The sequence below is a fragment of the Xiphophorus couchianus genome, chromosome 15 (assembly GCF_001444195.1).
Source record: "Xiphophorus couchianus chromosome 15, X_couchianus-1.0, whole genome shotgun sequence".
In the NCBI taxonomy this organism is placed as follows: Eukaryota; Metazoa; Chordata; class Actinopteri; order Cyprinodontiformes; family Poeciliidae; genus Xiphophorus; species Xiphophorus couchianus.
The window spans coordinates 21,519,401-21,538,274 of NC_040242.1; the positions used below are offsets into that span (position 1 = coordinate 21,519,401).

The window sequence follows — 18,874 nt, forward strand, 5'->3', positions numbered from 1 at the left end:
CATCATCATTCACTGACCCCACTCTGTAATTTTACAAGGTCTACCCACTTTATAGCTCAGTTGTCGTTCCCAAAAGCTTCCGCTAACAGCTGACCATGGGATATTCAGTAGCAAAGAGATTTTACGAAAAAAAACTGCACAGATGGCATTTATTCTGGAACCATGCTGGAATTCAGTGAGTGCTTGAAAGCCACTTTCTTTGTTTCACCACTGATGGTGGAAGCAGCCTGCATGCCTGGATTCTACAGACCTGGAGTTAAGGATGGACCGATCCTACCTGAATCGGTAAAAATCGGTATCTGTTCACTTTCGATACAGATATCTAAGGTTTAGTATCGGCCGATACTGATACAGAAAAACAGATGGATTGACTTAAATAATTTATTTTTCAAAACTCTGACATAAAAGAATTATCTGATAAAACTGTACCAGTATAGCACACCTAAATACGTCAATATCTTCCCAAGCTTAGTCAAACATGTAAAAACAACCTAAATTATTTCAGTTAGTGTAATTAGGAGGATAACAGCCAATGGAAAATAAATCATAAAGAAACTGATTTAAACAAAAGGTTGACTAACTTTGGTCAAACATGTAAAAATAAACTGCAACAAACCTTCTTTCAAATGGTCCAGAAAGTGGAATTAGGAATTTTAATATAATGTAAAGTAATTAATAAAGCATGACGTCGCTCAGAGCACAAAGCGTAGAATTAGAATTAATAGATCTGCCCTTATGGATTGGGCACATTGTCACCAATGCCTGATCTAGAATATTTTTTCAATATCAGAACCAATACAGATATTAATGTGGGATCAGTGCAACTCCAGTTATAAAGATGCAAAATTCTTTACATTCAAACGTTTTTCCTGGGGTAAGTTTGGGACATCTTTATAGGGCAAGCACCCAGTCACAACTGCTCACTGTGTGTCCTCTGATGGACTCATGGCTGTCCTCCCAGCTTATCTTCCAGTCTTTTATGGGAAATTGATTTCACAGCTGTTAACATCGACGGACATCCACCAACGCTTCGTCATCAGGGCTTCATTGTCCAAGCTGGTATAAGGCAGCTCTGCTAAATTTGCTCTTAAATTGTCCTGCCTGGATAATTGAAGGTCGATCTAATGTCTCCACCTCGTCTACGCTCTTCAGGCTAGTTTGGAGATAAATTACTGAGCAGCATTTTGAAAGTCATTCAGCCTAACTGCCCCCACATAACAAACAGAAATGGGCCCCATGCAAAAACTGGATGTCCATGAAAATCTTTTACAGAAACTTCAGGTCGATCAGCCTAGATCCATCATACTTTTAGGACAGGATCTGTACCACGGCCAGCGGCTACCAGTATGGCTAAAGTACAACAAAGTTCTATTATCTGCACTTTATTACTCTGACTATCTCAAAGATGTCTGACACAAATAAATGAATTTAAGAACTGAATTTGAATTTCAGAACTGAAATTGAATGATGAGAACTGATACTGAAAGTTGCTATTGGGCTGACTAGAATTTTCACTCGGATGAAATACAGCTTCAAAACAAATACATTCAGTTTCAAAATATGAAAAACTTTTCATTTAGTGACACTCATTTCTAAAGCAGTAGACTCGATTTCAAGTTATGCTAATTCAGATTCCGTTTATAAAAGCATTTATTCAAGTTGAACAATTCAGATTCGGTAATGCAACGTCCAATGGAACTTATTCAAATTCAGTTTCTGATGGCACAAAGTTCTGCCAATAGAACAGTTCTATCAACAGTAGCTGCATTTCCACTATAAATGAGCACAAAGCTGTGTAGATATTCTGCTAATATTGAAAAAAAAAAACACAATTTCACAATTGCGTTGTTTCCATTAAATAAGGAATGCAATTAAAATCACATGTGAATAAGCTTCTTCGTGATCCTCCCGCTACTTCCTGTCATCTTCTTCTTTGTGGTTTTCACCAGTAGTAACATCCGGTTGTTGATCTTGTGACTTCTGCAATGCAAATAATGTGTTTCCATTGCAGTTTTGTGAAATAAACCAATTTCAATGCGGCTGACAAACCACCTCATCCTAGAGGTGATGAGCTCTAAAAAAATTATTTTCAAAATAAATTCATTTTCAAATTAATATGTCAAATTGCTAAATTAAGTGGTCAGTGGAAACTGTCTGACGCAGAACTTCCAGGTCTTGATGAAATGCTCGACACCCGCCGAGCTAAAGTCAGACTGAAACCCAACCTGAACAGACTCATGTCCTTATCAGCCACTTATCTTTGGATAAAGACCCTCAACTCTCATTAGTCCTCATTATCTGTTCTCTTTAACGAGGCAGCGCCATCATATGGTCTCTTATTAATGCTCAGAACCTTTTTTGATATTTCTATCGGGTTAGTCAAGCATTAATTTCACTGTTTTGTTTTTAGACATTTAATTTGCTGCTCTGCTGTGTATTGAGACGTGACTTGATGTTTGAGCCTCTCCACACAGCATCCTCCCCAGTATTTGGCACAGCTGGTAAAGACTTGTTAAAAGTGGTTGCTATGGAGACCCGGTGGCAATAAGATGCCACTTTTTGCTGCCATCTTCTAATAGCGAGCTTTTGAGATTTTTTACCTCCCTTATCTTCTCTCTAATCCTCTTTTCTAACCACTTACCTCTCATTAACCTTTTCCCTCTTTATTGTTTTACGCTCACTTGATGCTGAGAGCTGCAGCAATGATGCTACTGAGATTTTTATCTTTTCTGAAAAGTTGATGGCAGCTTAGCTTCATGTTTATCAATGTAAGTGTAAAATGTCTAGAAAATCAACCTCCTGGCTCTGATTGGTTGTTTCTGGCAGAGCGGTGCATTTCTGCAGGTGGCAGTAGAACCACCAGGAGGAGCCAGAGGAACCTGGATTTTTTCACAGATTACCTGTCTCACTTTCTACTGTCATGTCATGGTGACAGTTTATCAAATATGTAAGAAATATGTTTCTTTTAATAAAACTTACATACATATTACATAAAAAGTGGAGATTTAATTAGCACTCCCTTCTCTTGGGTTTTAACTACATTTACATTAAGACATGTTGAACACAGAAAACTATAAAACATACTTTGGTGTCCATAAACTAATCTTAGTTACTTATTACATTCACATTCTATACAAATGATTGTATAGAATGGTCTTTATTGTTTATTTTAATCCTTTTTGCTAATATTTCTGTAAGCAGGTTTATAAATAGATGTGTACATACACAGCCTCTGGCAGGAAGCATCTTTCTAAAGACAGAATCTCAAAGAAGCAAAACTCATAAACTCATATCCATACACAGCTCTCTGCCTAATTATATTAGCAGTTCCATTTTCTGCATTTTAATCCTATTTTCTTGTGTTGTTCCGACGCAGAGAAGCGTTAGACACGGTTTCTTTGATGTTCTTCCATTTCTTCACGTTTCCCCCGGACCCTCTGTTGTTTGATGAGGAGGAGCTCTAACGGCCCCACGCTCAAATGAATATATGATTCATAAGGTGGCAGAGTTATGGAGTTTTGCACGCCGCCATGGGAAACGTGCCGCTCTGCCACTCAAAAGTCAGGTTACATTATCAATAGGAATTAGTTAATATTTTAGTGGGTTGAAAGCTCTTGTGAAATGGTGCCTGTTCACGACTTCAGCATTTTACACCTCGGCACACGAGGAGAGAGCACTCAAGTATTCAAATATAACTGCTGTCCAGAGAGCAGCAGCAGCTTCTAGTGCCAGAGAGAAAACCAGTAAACTTTACTGTGTACATGTAATGTTTAACAGGATGGGGAAAAAAACAAGGTCAGGCCAGATTATACAGTAAAATTAAATCATTTTTACTTAAGAGATATTTGTACTGCTTCTATCAATCAGTCAAGTTTATTTGTGTTACACGTTTTAGCAACGAGGTAGTTCAAAGTGCTTTACATCATAGAAACATGAAAAATGTGATAAAAACTATCACGCAGTTATCAATTGTGAAACCAGTAGCAGACACATTGCCATCATCAACGGCATCATTACACATCAGATATGTTGGTCAATGTTCCAGTGATTCTGAGTCGGGAGAAACTCTAAACAGCTGGGTTTTCTATTCTGGTTTTAAAGGATCTCAGTGTTTTGACTGTTTTACAGTTTTCTGGAAGTTTGTTCCAGATTAGTGGTGCATAGAAACTGAATGCTGCTTCACCATGTTCTGTTATTCCATATTCTCATGTTTACGTGGTAAAAATAACAGATTGTGTAAAGTTTGAACTCTTTTTTTATTTGTTGAAGCATCCGATTTAGATTTTGAACATGGAGTTTTAGATCCTCTGTTCTAAATAACGAGGTGTACTTAGTTTTTCTACCTGCTCCCTGTGCATTGTGGCTTTGCTTATTTTGTAAATAAATAAAATAAAATTACTGTACAGTGATTTCTATGTGATTTGGTGTCTTTAGAGGGGTCAGAACATCCACAGGATTTTTCTTTAACCTGTAATCATATTTAGACCTACAGTAGGTAGATATGTATCATAATTATGACACTTTCACCTATAGATCCATTAAATAAAATACAACATGATTGAAAAGTCAGTTTATTTCTGGACCTTTATAACAAACTGAAACACATCATGTTTGAAAGTCTTGACTTCTGTTAATTATGATAATTTTCTGGTTACAGTAAATAAAAACTGGACTTCTAACGTTCAAATATTGCATCTGACTAATAATAAAAAGCACTTTTCATACAGGAATGTAGCCATAATGAAAAGACTACCTATTAAAGGTACTTTTAATCTGGCTAATGAGCTTCTTCTGAACAGGAGTTTAATTTATTGAATATTTCTATATATGTGACGCTGCTGTTTTCGCAGCACATTAACATTTTCATTAAAGAAACATGAACATCTGTTTTTCTGTTTTAATGTTTTCTTTTACAGAGGGAGCGACTCAGAAACATTGAGAGGATCTGCAACCTGCTGAGGAAGGTAAGCTTCATATCGTTGGCATTAAGCTTCCTACAACTCTGCGGCTCAATGATAAACTGAACATGTTCAATGTTAAATATCTTCCTATACAAAATTTCTGCAGCTCACCTCAGACTTAAGACTATTTAAGACTATTATGAATAGAATTTCATATCTATATCTCCACAGAAATGTATGAACTTTGTCCAGACAAATGGTGATAAATGTGGACTTACCCATGACAGATGCTAAAAGACATATAGCTAGCTATGTGTCTTTTAGCATATGGCTAACATATGTTAGCAGGCTATGTTAGGAATGAGTTACTGTTGGCCTCAACCATCTTGAGCCACACAATAGAGACGTCTGAGAAACTTTTAGCTGACAGAAGTCCCACGAGAAGAAAAACCTACGTAGAATATATGACTTTAAATAGTCCTGCCAAGACTAAGCCTGTCCCAATTATCAATAAATTAATAAATCTCATGAGAAATTAAAATGAGCTCGATAATTTTCATTTTCATGATTAATCTGTTTTCTCTTTTCTCTCTTTCTACTAATAACTGGATGATAAAAGTCTTCAATCTGGCAGTTTGGTCTCAACCAGCCCTTTTTTTGAAGGACAATTTTGTTTTACAATTAATTTTATTTGTTGTTTATTTATTTTGTATATTTAAAAAGTCTTACAGTTCCAACGTTAAATGTTCATTAGAATTTAAAGCTTATTGATCTTTGAGAATGTGTTCTTGCATTATGTCATATACTTTGTATTACTTGAAAATGGTCTCAAAACAGCAATATTATCATTTATCACAATAACTTCTGAGACAAGTTATCGTCCAGCAAAACCCGTTATCGTCACAGGCCTAGTCAAGTGAAAGTTTAAGACTTGTGATTAACATACTGAAGGTCAGACATTTTAAAGCCATCATTTTAGATACATGAATTTAAGACCTTTTAAGACTTGATGCACAGCCACCCTGCTGTATGTGTCGGCCATGTTTTCTGAATAGCATAGCTTTCCGTCCTGCAGCAGCACTTTTCCTGTTGTTTATTCCACTGAACAGGTCTACCTTGATTTTGTGAACGCAGCGCCGACTTGCCCTGAGACTCCTGCTTTGTCGTTGTGCCACATGTTAGCCTGACATCAAAGAGGAGACAGAGACTGAGAGTGTGTGTTCTCTGCAGAGCTCCTCTGTTTGTTTCTGTGCGTGTTAGCCTGGAGGACTCAGCATGACGATCCTCCCAGTTTCGCTGTGACATCTGTTTCTCCCTCCACCTCGCTGAAATTCACACATTGTGTCTGAATCTGAGCATCCAACTGTGCGTGTGTGTGTGTGTGTGTGTGTCTGTGTAATGCTTTAGGTTTATTGGCAGAGCAGCTGATGTTGGTTATCAGTGTTGTCAAGCGGAGCCCTCCAGCCATTCGCCAAGCCCTGGGGAGAGTGTTTTCTCTACAGTGTTTTCAGCTATAACAAATACACACACGCACAAGCCCCCACACACACACGTGCATATGCATCCAGACACACTGTCCTTGCAGCTGTGACCTTCCTGGGTCAGTTTAGGTGACAGTAGAAGTGCTTCCCCAAGTATACTTTAAAGGAAAATACCAACAAGATTAGAATTTATCTATTAAGGCCATGGGAGATTTATTTGTGGAAAAATGAGAGAGAATCATAAGATTTGAGAGAAAAATAAAAAAAGATAACATCAAATCTGGAGGCAAAACCAATCAATCAGCCAATTAAGTTTATTTGTACAGCATATTTCATCAACATGGCAGTACAAAGTGCTTTACATCGATTTGTGAAAACATAAAAAACCTCAGAAAGACATCATATAGTCAACAGTTGTGAAAACTAATAACAAACATTACATTTTGTTATGTGCCAGGCAGACCTATGAAGACATTGTTGCAATAATTAATGAGGCCAAAGATAAAAACATGGATGAGTTTCTCTAGATCTTGCGACACATTAGTTCTTTAATCCTGTAAATGTTATTCAGGTGATAGAAGGCTGACTTTGTAACTGTCTTTATGTGTCTCTGAACGTTCAGGTCTGAGTCCAACACTACACCCAGATTTCAAGACTGATCTCGTTTCTAGCTATAGTAACTGAAGCTGCCAGCTGTCGTCTTCGTCTCATGACCAACAATATATTTGCTGTGAATTTGCGCTACATAGATAAACTGAATTGAATGACGTCTAAATCTGAACCAGGAAGTTTACTGCTCAACTCATGGCTCAAAGCCCTATGTTATGAACTTTGCCTTTAAGTTCCTTGTCGGAGAACATCAAGTTGTGCAAAAAGAACTGAAACACTGAACAGATGGACGTGTTCATTCAAAAGTTTAGAAAGAGGCAAATAAAGGTCACCTGTAAAGGTCAGAGTGCAATTTAGATTTATCCTGAAATTTCACCTGACAGCTTTCTAATTGTACCTATCTTTGACAGATGGAACAGCAGCTATCATTTTCCTCGTTTCATTGAAGTAAACTCATAACAGAAGCAGCTTTACATGCCACAGAATGAGCAGTAAAGCTGGTTTGTATGGGCTGACAGGATATAAGTACTCATGATTTTAATGGTCTATCATGAGATGGACTAAAGACTTGCAGGACTAATAAAACCAGATCATGCCTTATGCAGGTCATCTTCCCACCGTTCTGCACTCTGAGTGCAGATGTTGGCGCTCCCTTTGAAGAAATTCTGAAGGTGTTTCTCCATCCGTTTTTTCGCGATCTTCTCCATCTTGCATTGAATCATTCATTTCATTTCCCTCCAGCTGGCACAGCAGCATCACGCAGGTTCTGACTGATTCAGTTAAAAGCTTTGGCTGCGCCTCTTTGTGCTGGCGTACCTGCCACAAACACAGCGGCATATGGACTAGCCGTGTGTGTTCTCTGTGGATTGTGTGGGAATGGCTGGACCGTGCATGCCAGTGATAACAGCCTGAGGGGATTCTCTCCTGCCTTTAGTTTCTCCTGTGTGCCCGTGTTCATTAGATGTGCAGTCCCGCGGCTCGAGGCGATGAGGTTGGGTTGTCACAGCAACCGAACAAACTTCAGTCTACCAATTAACTTCTTGTTCCTCCCTTTATTTCTGGATCTATGTTCTCTGTATTTATCCCTCCTTCCTGTCCTCTCTATCTATAGCACAGAGTTGGTGTTTGATGCCAATGTCTTAAATCACCATCCTGCTTATTGTCACGCTTTGGAGGCACTTTATAATTAACTATGAATGTTAGATATGTAACTCTAACAAGCCAAGATAATCATGTGGTTTGATATCCTAATGCAGTTTCCTTCCATTGGTGCCAACTGTAGTACTGTCAGCACCAATGGGATGCCACAGGGACCTGTACTCGCACACCTTTAAAACCAGCAGAGCATTTTTACAAGTTGAAAATGACATTTTTTTCCTCTCCAATTATTATCATTATAGATAGTTTATTAGGATAACTATACTGCAACTAACAATTATTTTAGTAATTGAATATTCTATCAATTCTGCTGCCAATTAATCAGACACATTTCGCCGATTTTTTTTATTTATTGAACCACTTAAGCCTTTTTACATGATCTAGAAATGCATTAAAATAAGTAAATGAACAAATAATGCAATTACGTTTTGGAATAAAAATTAATTGGATATATCGGCATCAACATCACTATCGGCTGATATTAGTCGTTTTTTGACATTTCTGTATCGGTCTGATAAAGAAAATCTGGGTTGATATTAACAACAGATTTTTATTTCTGATGTTGCCGTTTGTTTCTGGATGGGAGGAGGTCATGCTTTATCACTGGTCATGTGACAGTGACTCAGAAATGCAGTGGCGAAGTCTTTCTAGGTGTCGGAAAAGTAGTAAGGTATATTTACTTTATGCAATATCAGTCAATATCTGGTATCTGCCAATATTTATATCAGTTTGTACTGGTGCATTTATAATTTTACTGCCTAAGATGCAATAACATAGTGAATGTTTGATCATTTGTAATGATGGATGCATCTGCAGCTAAAAATGTCTTTCTTACATCAACATGTGAAAAACTCAGGGCTTTCTGCTGGATTTATCACCAACATAGTGCAGGACTGACCTGTTGATTCATTTTTTTTGCATTAACTCATTAATAATTGGACAGGAAAGGAAGATTTTTTATTTTAGTTTTTTACAGAATTTGGACCAGGCGAAGCTAAAACTTCCAATTGGTGAGTCGTGGCCAGACCATATTTACAGTCAAATGCAAAACTGATTTTTGTTCGGTTTTGACTTACTGCTGTGAAACGTTGGGCCCCAATCATTTACTGCTCAGTTTTGACCAGCTCTGGTAATTTCATTTCAACTTCAGTCCGCTGTTGAGAGTTATAGATTTTATTAGCCTTATAATATTTGAAATGTACCAACTAAAATATAGCTTTTTCCCTATCAATCGGTGAAAAACCAGAATTAAACATTTGCAGACTACATTTAAAGGTATTCCTTCCTTTAGAACGGAGGAATGCCGATGTACACAAATAAGCATTTCAGACTAAAAACCAATCTTAATGCAAATTATGAGATTTTTAAGCAAAAGGAAACTGTTAGTTGTTGATAAACGACCATGTGTAACTGTTTATGAGTCCTCATCTGCGAATCCTTCATGCAGAAACACTGCAAGTTTCCCGTCACTCACTATAATGAGCTTATATGCAAAGCACAGCGCTGCCTTCATCCAGCTTGCTGCTACCAGGAGAAGAAGACCTGCATGGGAGAAAAGGAATGGGGAGGAGGCGAGAGATAAGGAGAAGAGAGAGAACCAGGGGCAGCAGAGGAGGACGCTGAAAAAGAACAAGAGACAGGGGGAGGGGTACCTCTCCTTTGCAGAGAAAATAGAAACCACTGTTTTGCTCAGCAGGAAATTAATATTAATGCTGTTCTGCAGGAAGGACAAGAAAAAGCTCAAATTTTTACACTTTTTTTTTGCCACGATGCGCACAATGAGTGTTTTGGACATTCTTTGGGGATGTTCAGTTCTTAAAAATATCTTTGGAGAGCTGAAGCAGATTGTATAGGCATAATGCTGTGTAGCTGAACTCCTCTGTGATTTAAGCATACAGAGGAGTTCAGGTTGACCTGGTGACTTCTGGACAGATGTAGAAAAGTGTGTCTGTTCAGTAATGCTAAAAATCTCCACTTAGCATTTCTCCACAGCATTAAAGGTGTTCTACGTCAGAGTCGGTGCGATAATTTTGCTGTAAAACACACTTATCATGGAAACTGATGCCAGTAGACTAAGGATTCATTCACATCGACCCTGTTTAGTCTACTTTAATGCGTCTCTAGTTCGTTTGCCTGGAAAGTCCGATTCATTTGGAGAGGTGTGGTTGAGGTGTGTGTAATTGAACTCTAAAGTGCAGGCCAAAAAGTGGTTCTTGGAGCAGCGCCACCACAGGAGAGGAAGTGAACAGGTTCTGCTGCTGGCAGGGCTTGATCTGCCAGCAGCACGTTTTAATCACACGGCGGCCATATTGGATCCTTAGGATAGGGTTTGTAACAAACCTGTGTCTCTCCCATTTAGAAATCCAACTTTTTGTTTATGTTTTTCAATGTGGAACATGGTTTTTTAAATTCTTGATAACAATACAACACACAGTTAAACTGAATGGAAAGAACCACTTGGCTAAAGCATTTTATTTTAGCTGTGAATGTATGTTTAGGATTATTTTCCTTCTGGAATAGAAAATTCAGGATTATCATGTATTATATCAGTCCATCCTCCTAGCAGCTGACCATCTTCCCTGCTCCCTCTGACAAAAAGCATCCACTGCATCACAATGTACTCGGGTAAAATTAGGACAAATGTAAATGATTTGTTTTTGTTTAATCAACAATTGTCTCGCCCTCTCCTGAAACGAGCCGTAGCATCTAATGTCTATGCATGACCAGAGTCCATCCAGTAAGTTACAGTTGTTGGCTTTTGGTCAGTCTCTTGGTCTGAATCAGGAAGCATGTAGAGACGGTTTGAGGACACTGTATGTTGACTATAACACACGTGGCGCGTCGCACATGTCACGGACACACGGTGTCCTCACACATGAGTGGATATGAATCCCGATGAGCACACACCGTGTGTCTGTACCTGGCTGCTTTTGCTTGGGTATGTTTCCTGACAACATCATCCTTCATGAAGGAACTCCAGTACAGTCACAGTTGTCAGTTAGCTGTTTTTTAATAAAAAGTAAAGATCTTAGTCTGTGATGCTGTGCCTCCATCCAACCATCTGTCCATCCAGATGCTGCTTTTATGCGTTCATCCATACTCCATATGTTGTGACTGTGGAAAGGCATTTCTAACCAAACATTTAACAGCCAGAAGCGTACAGCAAACATCTTTGAATTTTACCCCTTCAAGATTTCTTCTGTTTTTGCAAGTTTTATAGTCAAATATAAGAGTAAATACAAAACGACATTTTCAAATTCTGATTTTTATCAACAAAATATGTCCAAACTAACTGGCAATATATGTTGAAACACAAATGAATCTCATATTAAGTATGTTTTCACACCTGGCGGCCATCACAGGTTCGAGTCCCAGATTTTTGACCTTTGCCAAATGCCTCTCTCAAACTGTCGAACCAACCTCACACTTTGAAAAACCTTTTCAGCTCCTCGCCTGTGGTGGCGCTGCACCAAGAACCACTGAAGGAAATGACACAAAAACCTCTGAAGACAACTTAGCAGTTGTATGATTTCTATACTATAAATGTGCAAACTCATATGTCTGTTTTGGTTGTATTTATCCAGAACGCTGTAGAGTGTGTAGAGTGTTCTTGCTTGTGGAGTGTTTTCCAATCCACTTGGCATTCACATATGCATTCAAACTGCACCAGAGTTTACTACAACCGAACAAAGACCGGGGTTTGCTGTTTTTGGTCCGCAGCAGAGTTTGATTGCACCTTCACATCTCCCATTAAAGAAACAGACTTTCTAGGCAAACAAACTCGAGATTAATTAAAGTGGATTAAACAGGGCTGGTGTGATCGCACCCTAAGACCTTTAGGTTGAAGAAATGCTTTAAGTCTGTGGAGGCTATTGCTGCCTTTGATGTAAAGAGGGAGGAGTGAACTTTTGAGGAATGGTTGCTGTTCAAGCTAAAAGAAAGACATGGAAACAATGACTGAATAGAGCGAAAAAACTCACCATGTACAGAAATAAAGCCCAGGAATCCCAAGAATCATGACATGAATACCATTCAAACGATGGATTATATGAATGACGCTACTACAGAATGGTTAAAGACAAAATGCTCCAACAATCTTTAGGTTTGTTTAATAGTCCAGTCAAAATCCAGATGCCAGGATTGCTAAATTCCTGTGGGACCTTTTAGAGAATAATAGGCCAGGAAATATCTCCAAACCTCAGTGAATTGAAGTTATGACTAAATAAACAAAAGTGGGCTAAATTTTCCCATCAGTGCATGTTGGAAGTCAGCATAGCTTCTGAACTTGGACCTGGTTTAAACTTTTCCAATTAAATAGTACAAGAGTAAATTATCTCTATTCCAGCATGTGCTTGAGGTGTAGTTATTTTTCAAGAAAACAAAGATTAAGCTGTATTAATTATCAGATTATTATTATTTTCTCATTTTGTTCTGGTCATGTTGGTGAAAGCAGCATTCACGTTTCCTCATCCTCCCTTTCTTTCGCTCCTGCTCGCTTCACTGTTGAGGTGAAGCTTCCTTCGTGTTCCGGCTCCACGCAGTCTGATGTGAAAACGCACAAATGTCAGGTTCCTTTTGTGGCTCTGAGTCTATTTGAAGTTTCAGTACAAAGCTCCTCTTCATCCCTCCTCTTCTCCAGTTCTCCTTTAATCTCCGGCTGACTCACGGTCAGAGTGTGGCACGCAGGTCACATCCGTCTCCAGGTGGCGCTCCGTCTTTTACCTTTCTGAGCACAGATAACTTGTGCAATAATGCAAATGTGCTGAACATTCAGGGAATGCAGCATGGTTGGAAAGTTTGAGGCTTTTCGTTATCGCCCAACCAAAGTCCAACATGGCTGCTGCTTGGATAACAGAGAAAGTATCTGTTCGTCTACTCATCTGGTGATAGTCTTATTATTAAATACACAAAATTCTGTACAACATCCATTCGTTAAGACAGTCCTCTGTTGTCTAATAGCATAAACTGCATATATGTATTTGTACAATGCGTCGCAATAGACTTGCACTGCTAATTCACGAATCACAGCAACTCCAATTCTCAGTAGGAGTTTTCTGAATCAGAGACACAACTGCTCTTTGTTGCACATTTAAATTCAAATTATGGGGAAAGAAAATGAGTGCTTACATTACGGTACGTCAAAACTAGATCGTTTGTTCTTCAGCTCAAGAGCTTCTTCCAAAGCTTAGATACAGAAAAAGAACCAAGAGCCAAGAGAGCAACACTATGATTATACATATAAATTATGATTTATTGTGAATATTCTCTCTCTCAATGATGATTATTAAAGCCTTATTCACAGTAGATAATAGCACAGTGAGAGCCAGAGTTTTAGTTCAGGGCAAAGATATTCTTAGATGGAGGTTTAGCCACTCCAGCCCTGGAGCAGTTGCTTAGGAAAATTAACCAGCATTGTCTTCTTAGTCGTTTAAAATCACAAGCTAAAATATCTGGGTCATTTGTCACGATGTTCCTCAGGGCTCCACTTAATTACAGTAATTTGCACATCCCAGGAGAGTTTTCACAGACTCTTTTCAGCAGTGGATCCCAGTAATCATTATGTTTTAGTGTAAGAGCCGCAGCCCTGAGCTGAGAGAAGGAAATCCTGAGAATGCAACAGAACTTTTCATCCAGCACCAAGCGTGATGTGGCTTTACAATTATTATCAAACTTGGAATTTCAAAGACATTGTTGTTTCACAGATGGACTTGTCCTTAAGTTCATTTTGACCTAAATATGGTCAAAAAAAATTATGTTCATCAGCTCTAACATTAGCATTGGCCGAGTCAGTTTTCAACAGATCGGTATCGGTCCGATAATTAAATGTGTACCGATATCAACTATTGGTATCTCTTTTGCCTGGAGGGAGAGTGGAGGAGGTTGGTATTTACTGAAATATAAACTTTTAACACAATATCAGAAAACATTGTTTATCGGCATTATGTTTTAAAAACCCTGTTCATGGTGATGTATATTATAGAATAGCTTTTCCTTGTAGCATTTCGTCATACCTCCTCTGACACAGCAGCACTCTGGGCAGTGAGCCTCCGCTTCTGGTCTTTTATGTTCTGGAACAAATAATTTTGCCATTTGAAAAATCATTTATTTTCCTGAACAGGTTTCTTCTTTTGGTTATTAATGTAAAAAACCTAGTGTAAATCACTGAAGACATCTACAAAAGAAACATTTGACAAAAGTTTGAATTTGTCGAATCAGAAACGATACAAAGAAAGCCGCTGTTTCAACGTGAAATTTTCAAATGAGCAGGAATATTTGGAATAAAGAGGCTATTTATTTTTCTCCATATTGATTCCCATAGAGCATACTTTGTCTCCGGCTGGGTGGAGGACTGCTTACTGCAACTGTCTGCACGGATTTCAATGAATTTCATCAACTTGGAGAAAAAAAAAGACTCGTCAAGTTTCAAGCCTGTGATTTCTGCCCTGTGGCTGTGAGTGCAGCTGCTCAGAACTACTGAATATCTTATAGGAAAGCTGACCGAACCTTACAATGGGTCAAATGTAATGTGGAACATGCTCTCTGGAGCATAGTAACTTGTTTCTGAATGAATCTAGTTACATCTTAGAAGGTTATTTTTATATATATATATTTAAAATAGGTAAAATACAAGTAAATAAAGTTAATGATTATAGTTTTAAGCAGTGAAGCAACTTCTGATTCTATTTCAACCCTTGGTCTTGTTATCTGGAGTCAATCAACACTAACTGGTAGTTACTCACTCAGCCTATGTCATCATTTCTGGGTGTTTGGTGGTTTTATGTTTCATTTGTTCCAACATGTTCTGTTTATTCATAGTTCTGTTTTATTTATTGTTTATTATTATCCGGGTGTCTGACATTGTCTTTAGCATTTATGTCTATTTATGTTACATCCTTTATTATTATTTATCCCTTTGCATCATCCTGTTGTTTTCCACTATCCATGTTTTGGTTTGCTTGTGTCTTATGATTCGGCTCCTTAGTACGGTGGCCCTGAAGTACAAAGCACTTAAACAAATCAGTAAATGGCAGTATAAATTTAAAAATACAACATATTCAAAAACATATTCAGTGACAAATTTTAAAAAACAACATTGTCCAATCACTGATTCATGTTTGACTTTAGAACCGTAATTTATTCCCGCGTTAGTGCGTTTGTTCAGAATATGAATGTTAGCAGTGATGCAAACGTAGCCACTGCTATCTGGGAACACTTTGACTTGGGACAGGCTATGAATGCCAGCTTTGTTCTTTTTCACACTTTGGGCAAACGAAATGCTGGGGCTGTTTTTCTGATTATCCAAACAAAGAAAGAGCAAATGCCAGAAAGGTTTCTGGTTCTTAAGATAAAAGTAAAATTGTCCAATCAACGATGTCTTAGGTTTCCCAATGGAATCTTCCTCTTCTGTGTTGTTAATGTTGTTGTGCGTTTTTAATTTGTAGTTGTGTTTAGTGATTTGTTGAAGCAGTTTGCACTTCAGGGCCACCATATCTCATGTAGAGCAAAAAATGTAAAAACAAAGAATATTTTATGGATTCTTTTCTTATGGCTGCAGCTCGTGTGCATTTCTCTGCACTGTGATCTTAACTGGGCAGGATGAAGAGTTCCCTCCTTTCCGCTTCCAAGCGCTGAAGTCTTTCGTGTGGTTCTAACGATTCTTTGAGTTCCGACTCTTCAGTTGAATTCATTTTCACTTGGTCAGCTTTTAATTGAATCACATCAAAGTGACAAACACACTGCGTTTCACTGGACATCTGTGGAAACAGCAAACCGAACCCTGGACCTCTGGCACATATAAATCATTTAAAAGCTGTCGTATCTGGAGAGCAAATTGGTTAAATTACAAACGTTCTGAATTGGTCGAGCCGATCATCTCTGTAGTTTTTTTTTTTTTTTTTTTTGATGAAAAGGAAATGAGCAGCCAGAGCTTCATCCAAACTGAACGATGAGGCGGGGAAAGCGTGGCGTATGAGAGGTGGCTGAGTGTGGCAGACTGGATAGGAGGAGAGCAGCATATGTTTCCTGCTTGGCCAGGAAGCTGCTGTGCATCTGTGCCTTTCAGCTGCATGCCTGCTGCCGTGTCGGCCAGGCTTTGGTGCTTTACTGGCGGCTCCACGCTCGTCTCCGTCCTTCCTTATTCCGATGGCTTAAACTTTCACTGGGTCGCTGGCTGCCATCTGATCCTATGAATCCTGAGGGTGAACTGAGCAGTGTTTTTATTTTATTTTTTGCAGTGTGGGAGGAAATGCTGTTGCCATGGAGACGCGTATGCGTTCCCAAACCCTGACAGTGCTTGTCAAAGTGACATCCAGATGAAAGTTGAATTCCAGCAGAGGGAACAAGATGTCCAGCCAGGAGTTAAAATGGAACTTCCTTTATCCTCAAGCAGCAAAAAATGACAAATTTGAAATCCTTCATCTCCAGCTGCGTATCCATTGACCATATAACGTTCAACTTGACATTTCGCAATTAAGTCCACTTAACCCATTTAATCCCACCGGCAACAATTGTTGCCAGACATTTTTTTCTAACTTCTGGAAGCTCTAAAATAATAGTTTTGACTTTTGGCAGCTAATTGAAGTTTTAAAATAAAAGAATAATGTGTCTACTCTAAGCAATATCAATTTCATGTATCTAGTGTGAAAGGTCACATGACCAGACCTCTTTACTTCCTGCCTGTAACGCTGGAGGTCAAAGTCTGTCACAAACCTGTACAAGAAAAGGTCAGACAAATATTTAAATGAACAAATATAAATACAATATTTTGAACATATGTTCTTTGAAGTGTCTTCTACTGATTATATAAATAAAATTGTATCCCTTCATTCATCTTTTGATCATAAGAAGAGTGAATGTAAGCGTGGCAACAATTAACCCAACCCTAACCCTATCTATATTTAGATATAAATATATATCTAAATTTAGTTATATAAATGTATAGATATTTATATATATATATAAATATATTCTATTCATAGAGTAAATAGCGTTGCGTCAAATCGAATCATGGCAACCAGTGATTAAATATTTTTGCTGCACCTTCTGGTTGTAGACGGAGCAGGGATTAGTGTGAGGGATGTGGACGGAGAGCGATGGGTCTGCTCGGCCTCATCTTCTCCTCATCCTCTTCATCCCCTTGTTGGTACGTGACCCTCGTTAGCCACGGAGCGCTGCTCTGTGACTCCGCCTTCTTAACACCGCATCCCTCTGAGTGGAGCAGGCTGAAAAAGTGGCGTAGAGGACAGATCTTCCTCTCCCTCTCTGGGTCCGTGGTGGGTGGCCTCACTAATTGGATCTGAAGAGGTTGAGACGAGCGGTGGCAGAACTGTCAGGTTCTACTTGGGCTCTGAAAGGAGCGTGGGTGGGAGCTCTCGTTTACCATGTTGGATGGTGATATGCAGTCAGAGGTTCTGGCAGGGGTAATGAGAGGGAAAAAATAAGAAAGAGCCGGTGGAAAAGAACAAGCACAGAGGATTTTCTCTGAACGGAGAAAGATGTCAGAAGTCCAGACTGACTGGATGGAGAAATGAGGAACCAGAGTTATGATTCCCGTTGAAACTGACTACTACAGGTTACAAGCTGCAGTAGATAATGTTTCAAAAAATGTGGTTTATACATATTTGGTAAAAGTGTCACTGTGTCCTGACAGTATAATTTGAGAGAGATAATCTGTGAAACCTTCACCCTGTGGTTCTACTGCCATCTGCAGAAATACACCCCTCTGTCAGAAACAACCAATCAGAGGCAGGAGGCGGGTCTTAGCACTGCAGATGGCAGTAGGACCACAAGGAGGAAGAAGAGAAACAGGAAGTCTGTCTGTACTTTTAACCAATCATTGTAAAGTTGGGAAGCAGTTTTGCTTTAATGCCTCCCAATCCCAGTGGAATGTAAATGAACCCATGATTCTTAATCTGTTGTAATGTATCATAAAGACATTAGTGAACAATGTGAATAAAAACAACAACATTTACTCATCTACAGTAATTTTTATTGGTAGTATTTGTTTTGGAGCTTTTTTGCTTTCATAAAGCAGTTTTTAACCCTGGCTCCTCTCTAAGGTCCATCTGACCATCATTCATCATGGTGCATCTAAAGCCAAGTTATGGAACAAAATAAGGCATAAAAATAAACTCAGCAGGGGTTCATCTAAAGCATTGCACAAAATGTATGCTGGACATCCTTCATTAAAACACATTAATAGTGTTGTTCTATTTTCGGTCCTTCTGGAGGAACTACCCCTGGCTGAAGTCCAATGTTCTGTTCAGTCTTGGCACGCCGCACTGCAACACGTCCAAGTTTGTGTTTAGAGCAAAAAATGATGATGATGATGATGCAGTTCCCTGTGTTTCCCTTAAACCTCCTGGCCAGCCGGTTGTACAGACCATCAGTCATCAGTCACCATCGGTCCAGCTAACGCTTTCTAAGTTTAGTCATTTTAAAACTGGAATTCTCTCAATTTTAGAATTTTCTGTGTAAAGAAGACAACATTTTAAGTGCAGGCCATGGAATGGCAATATAAATGCTTGAGGGTGTTTTTTGCGGTCATGGGTATCACACATCCCCCACCATTACTAGATTTGGTCGGGGAGTTCCGTTTTCACATAGGACCAGGATGGTTTAGGTATTTTTTTTCCCCCTGAATAAATAAAAAGTTAAAATAGTATTTCACATTTAACTGGATGGATGGATGGATGGATGGATGGATGGATGGATGGATGGATGGAT

General features: G+C 38.8%; 1 protein-coding gene across 2 annotated transcripts in view; it reads left to right on the forward strand.

Annotated features, from left to right (window-relative positions):
- Positions 1 to 18,874, forward strand: part of cnih3 (cornichon family AMPA receptor auxiliary protein 3) — a 56,555-nt gene that overhangs the window by 18,753 nt on the left and 18,928 nt on the right. For both annotated transcript variants that reach the window (XM_028040654.1, XM_028040653.1), the window contains exon 3: positions 4,917 to 4,964. In XM_028040654.1, coding sequence (XP_027896455.1) covers positions 4,917 to 4,964 — 48 coding nt within the window. The remainder of the gene's footprint in view (positions 1 to 4,916; positions 4,965 to 18,874) is intronic.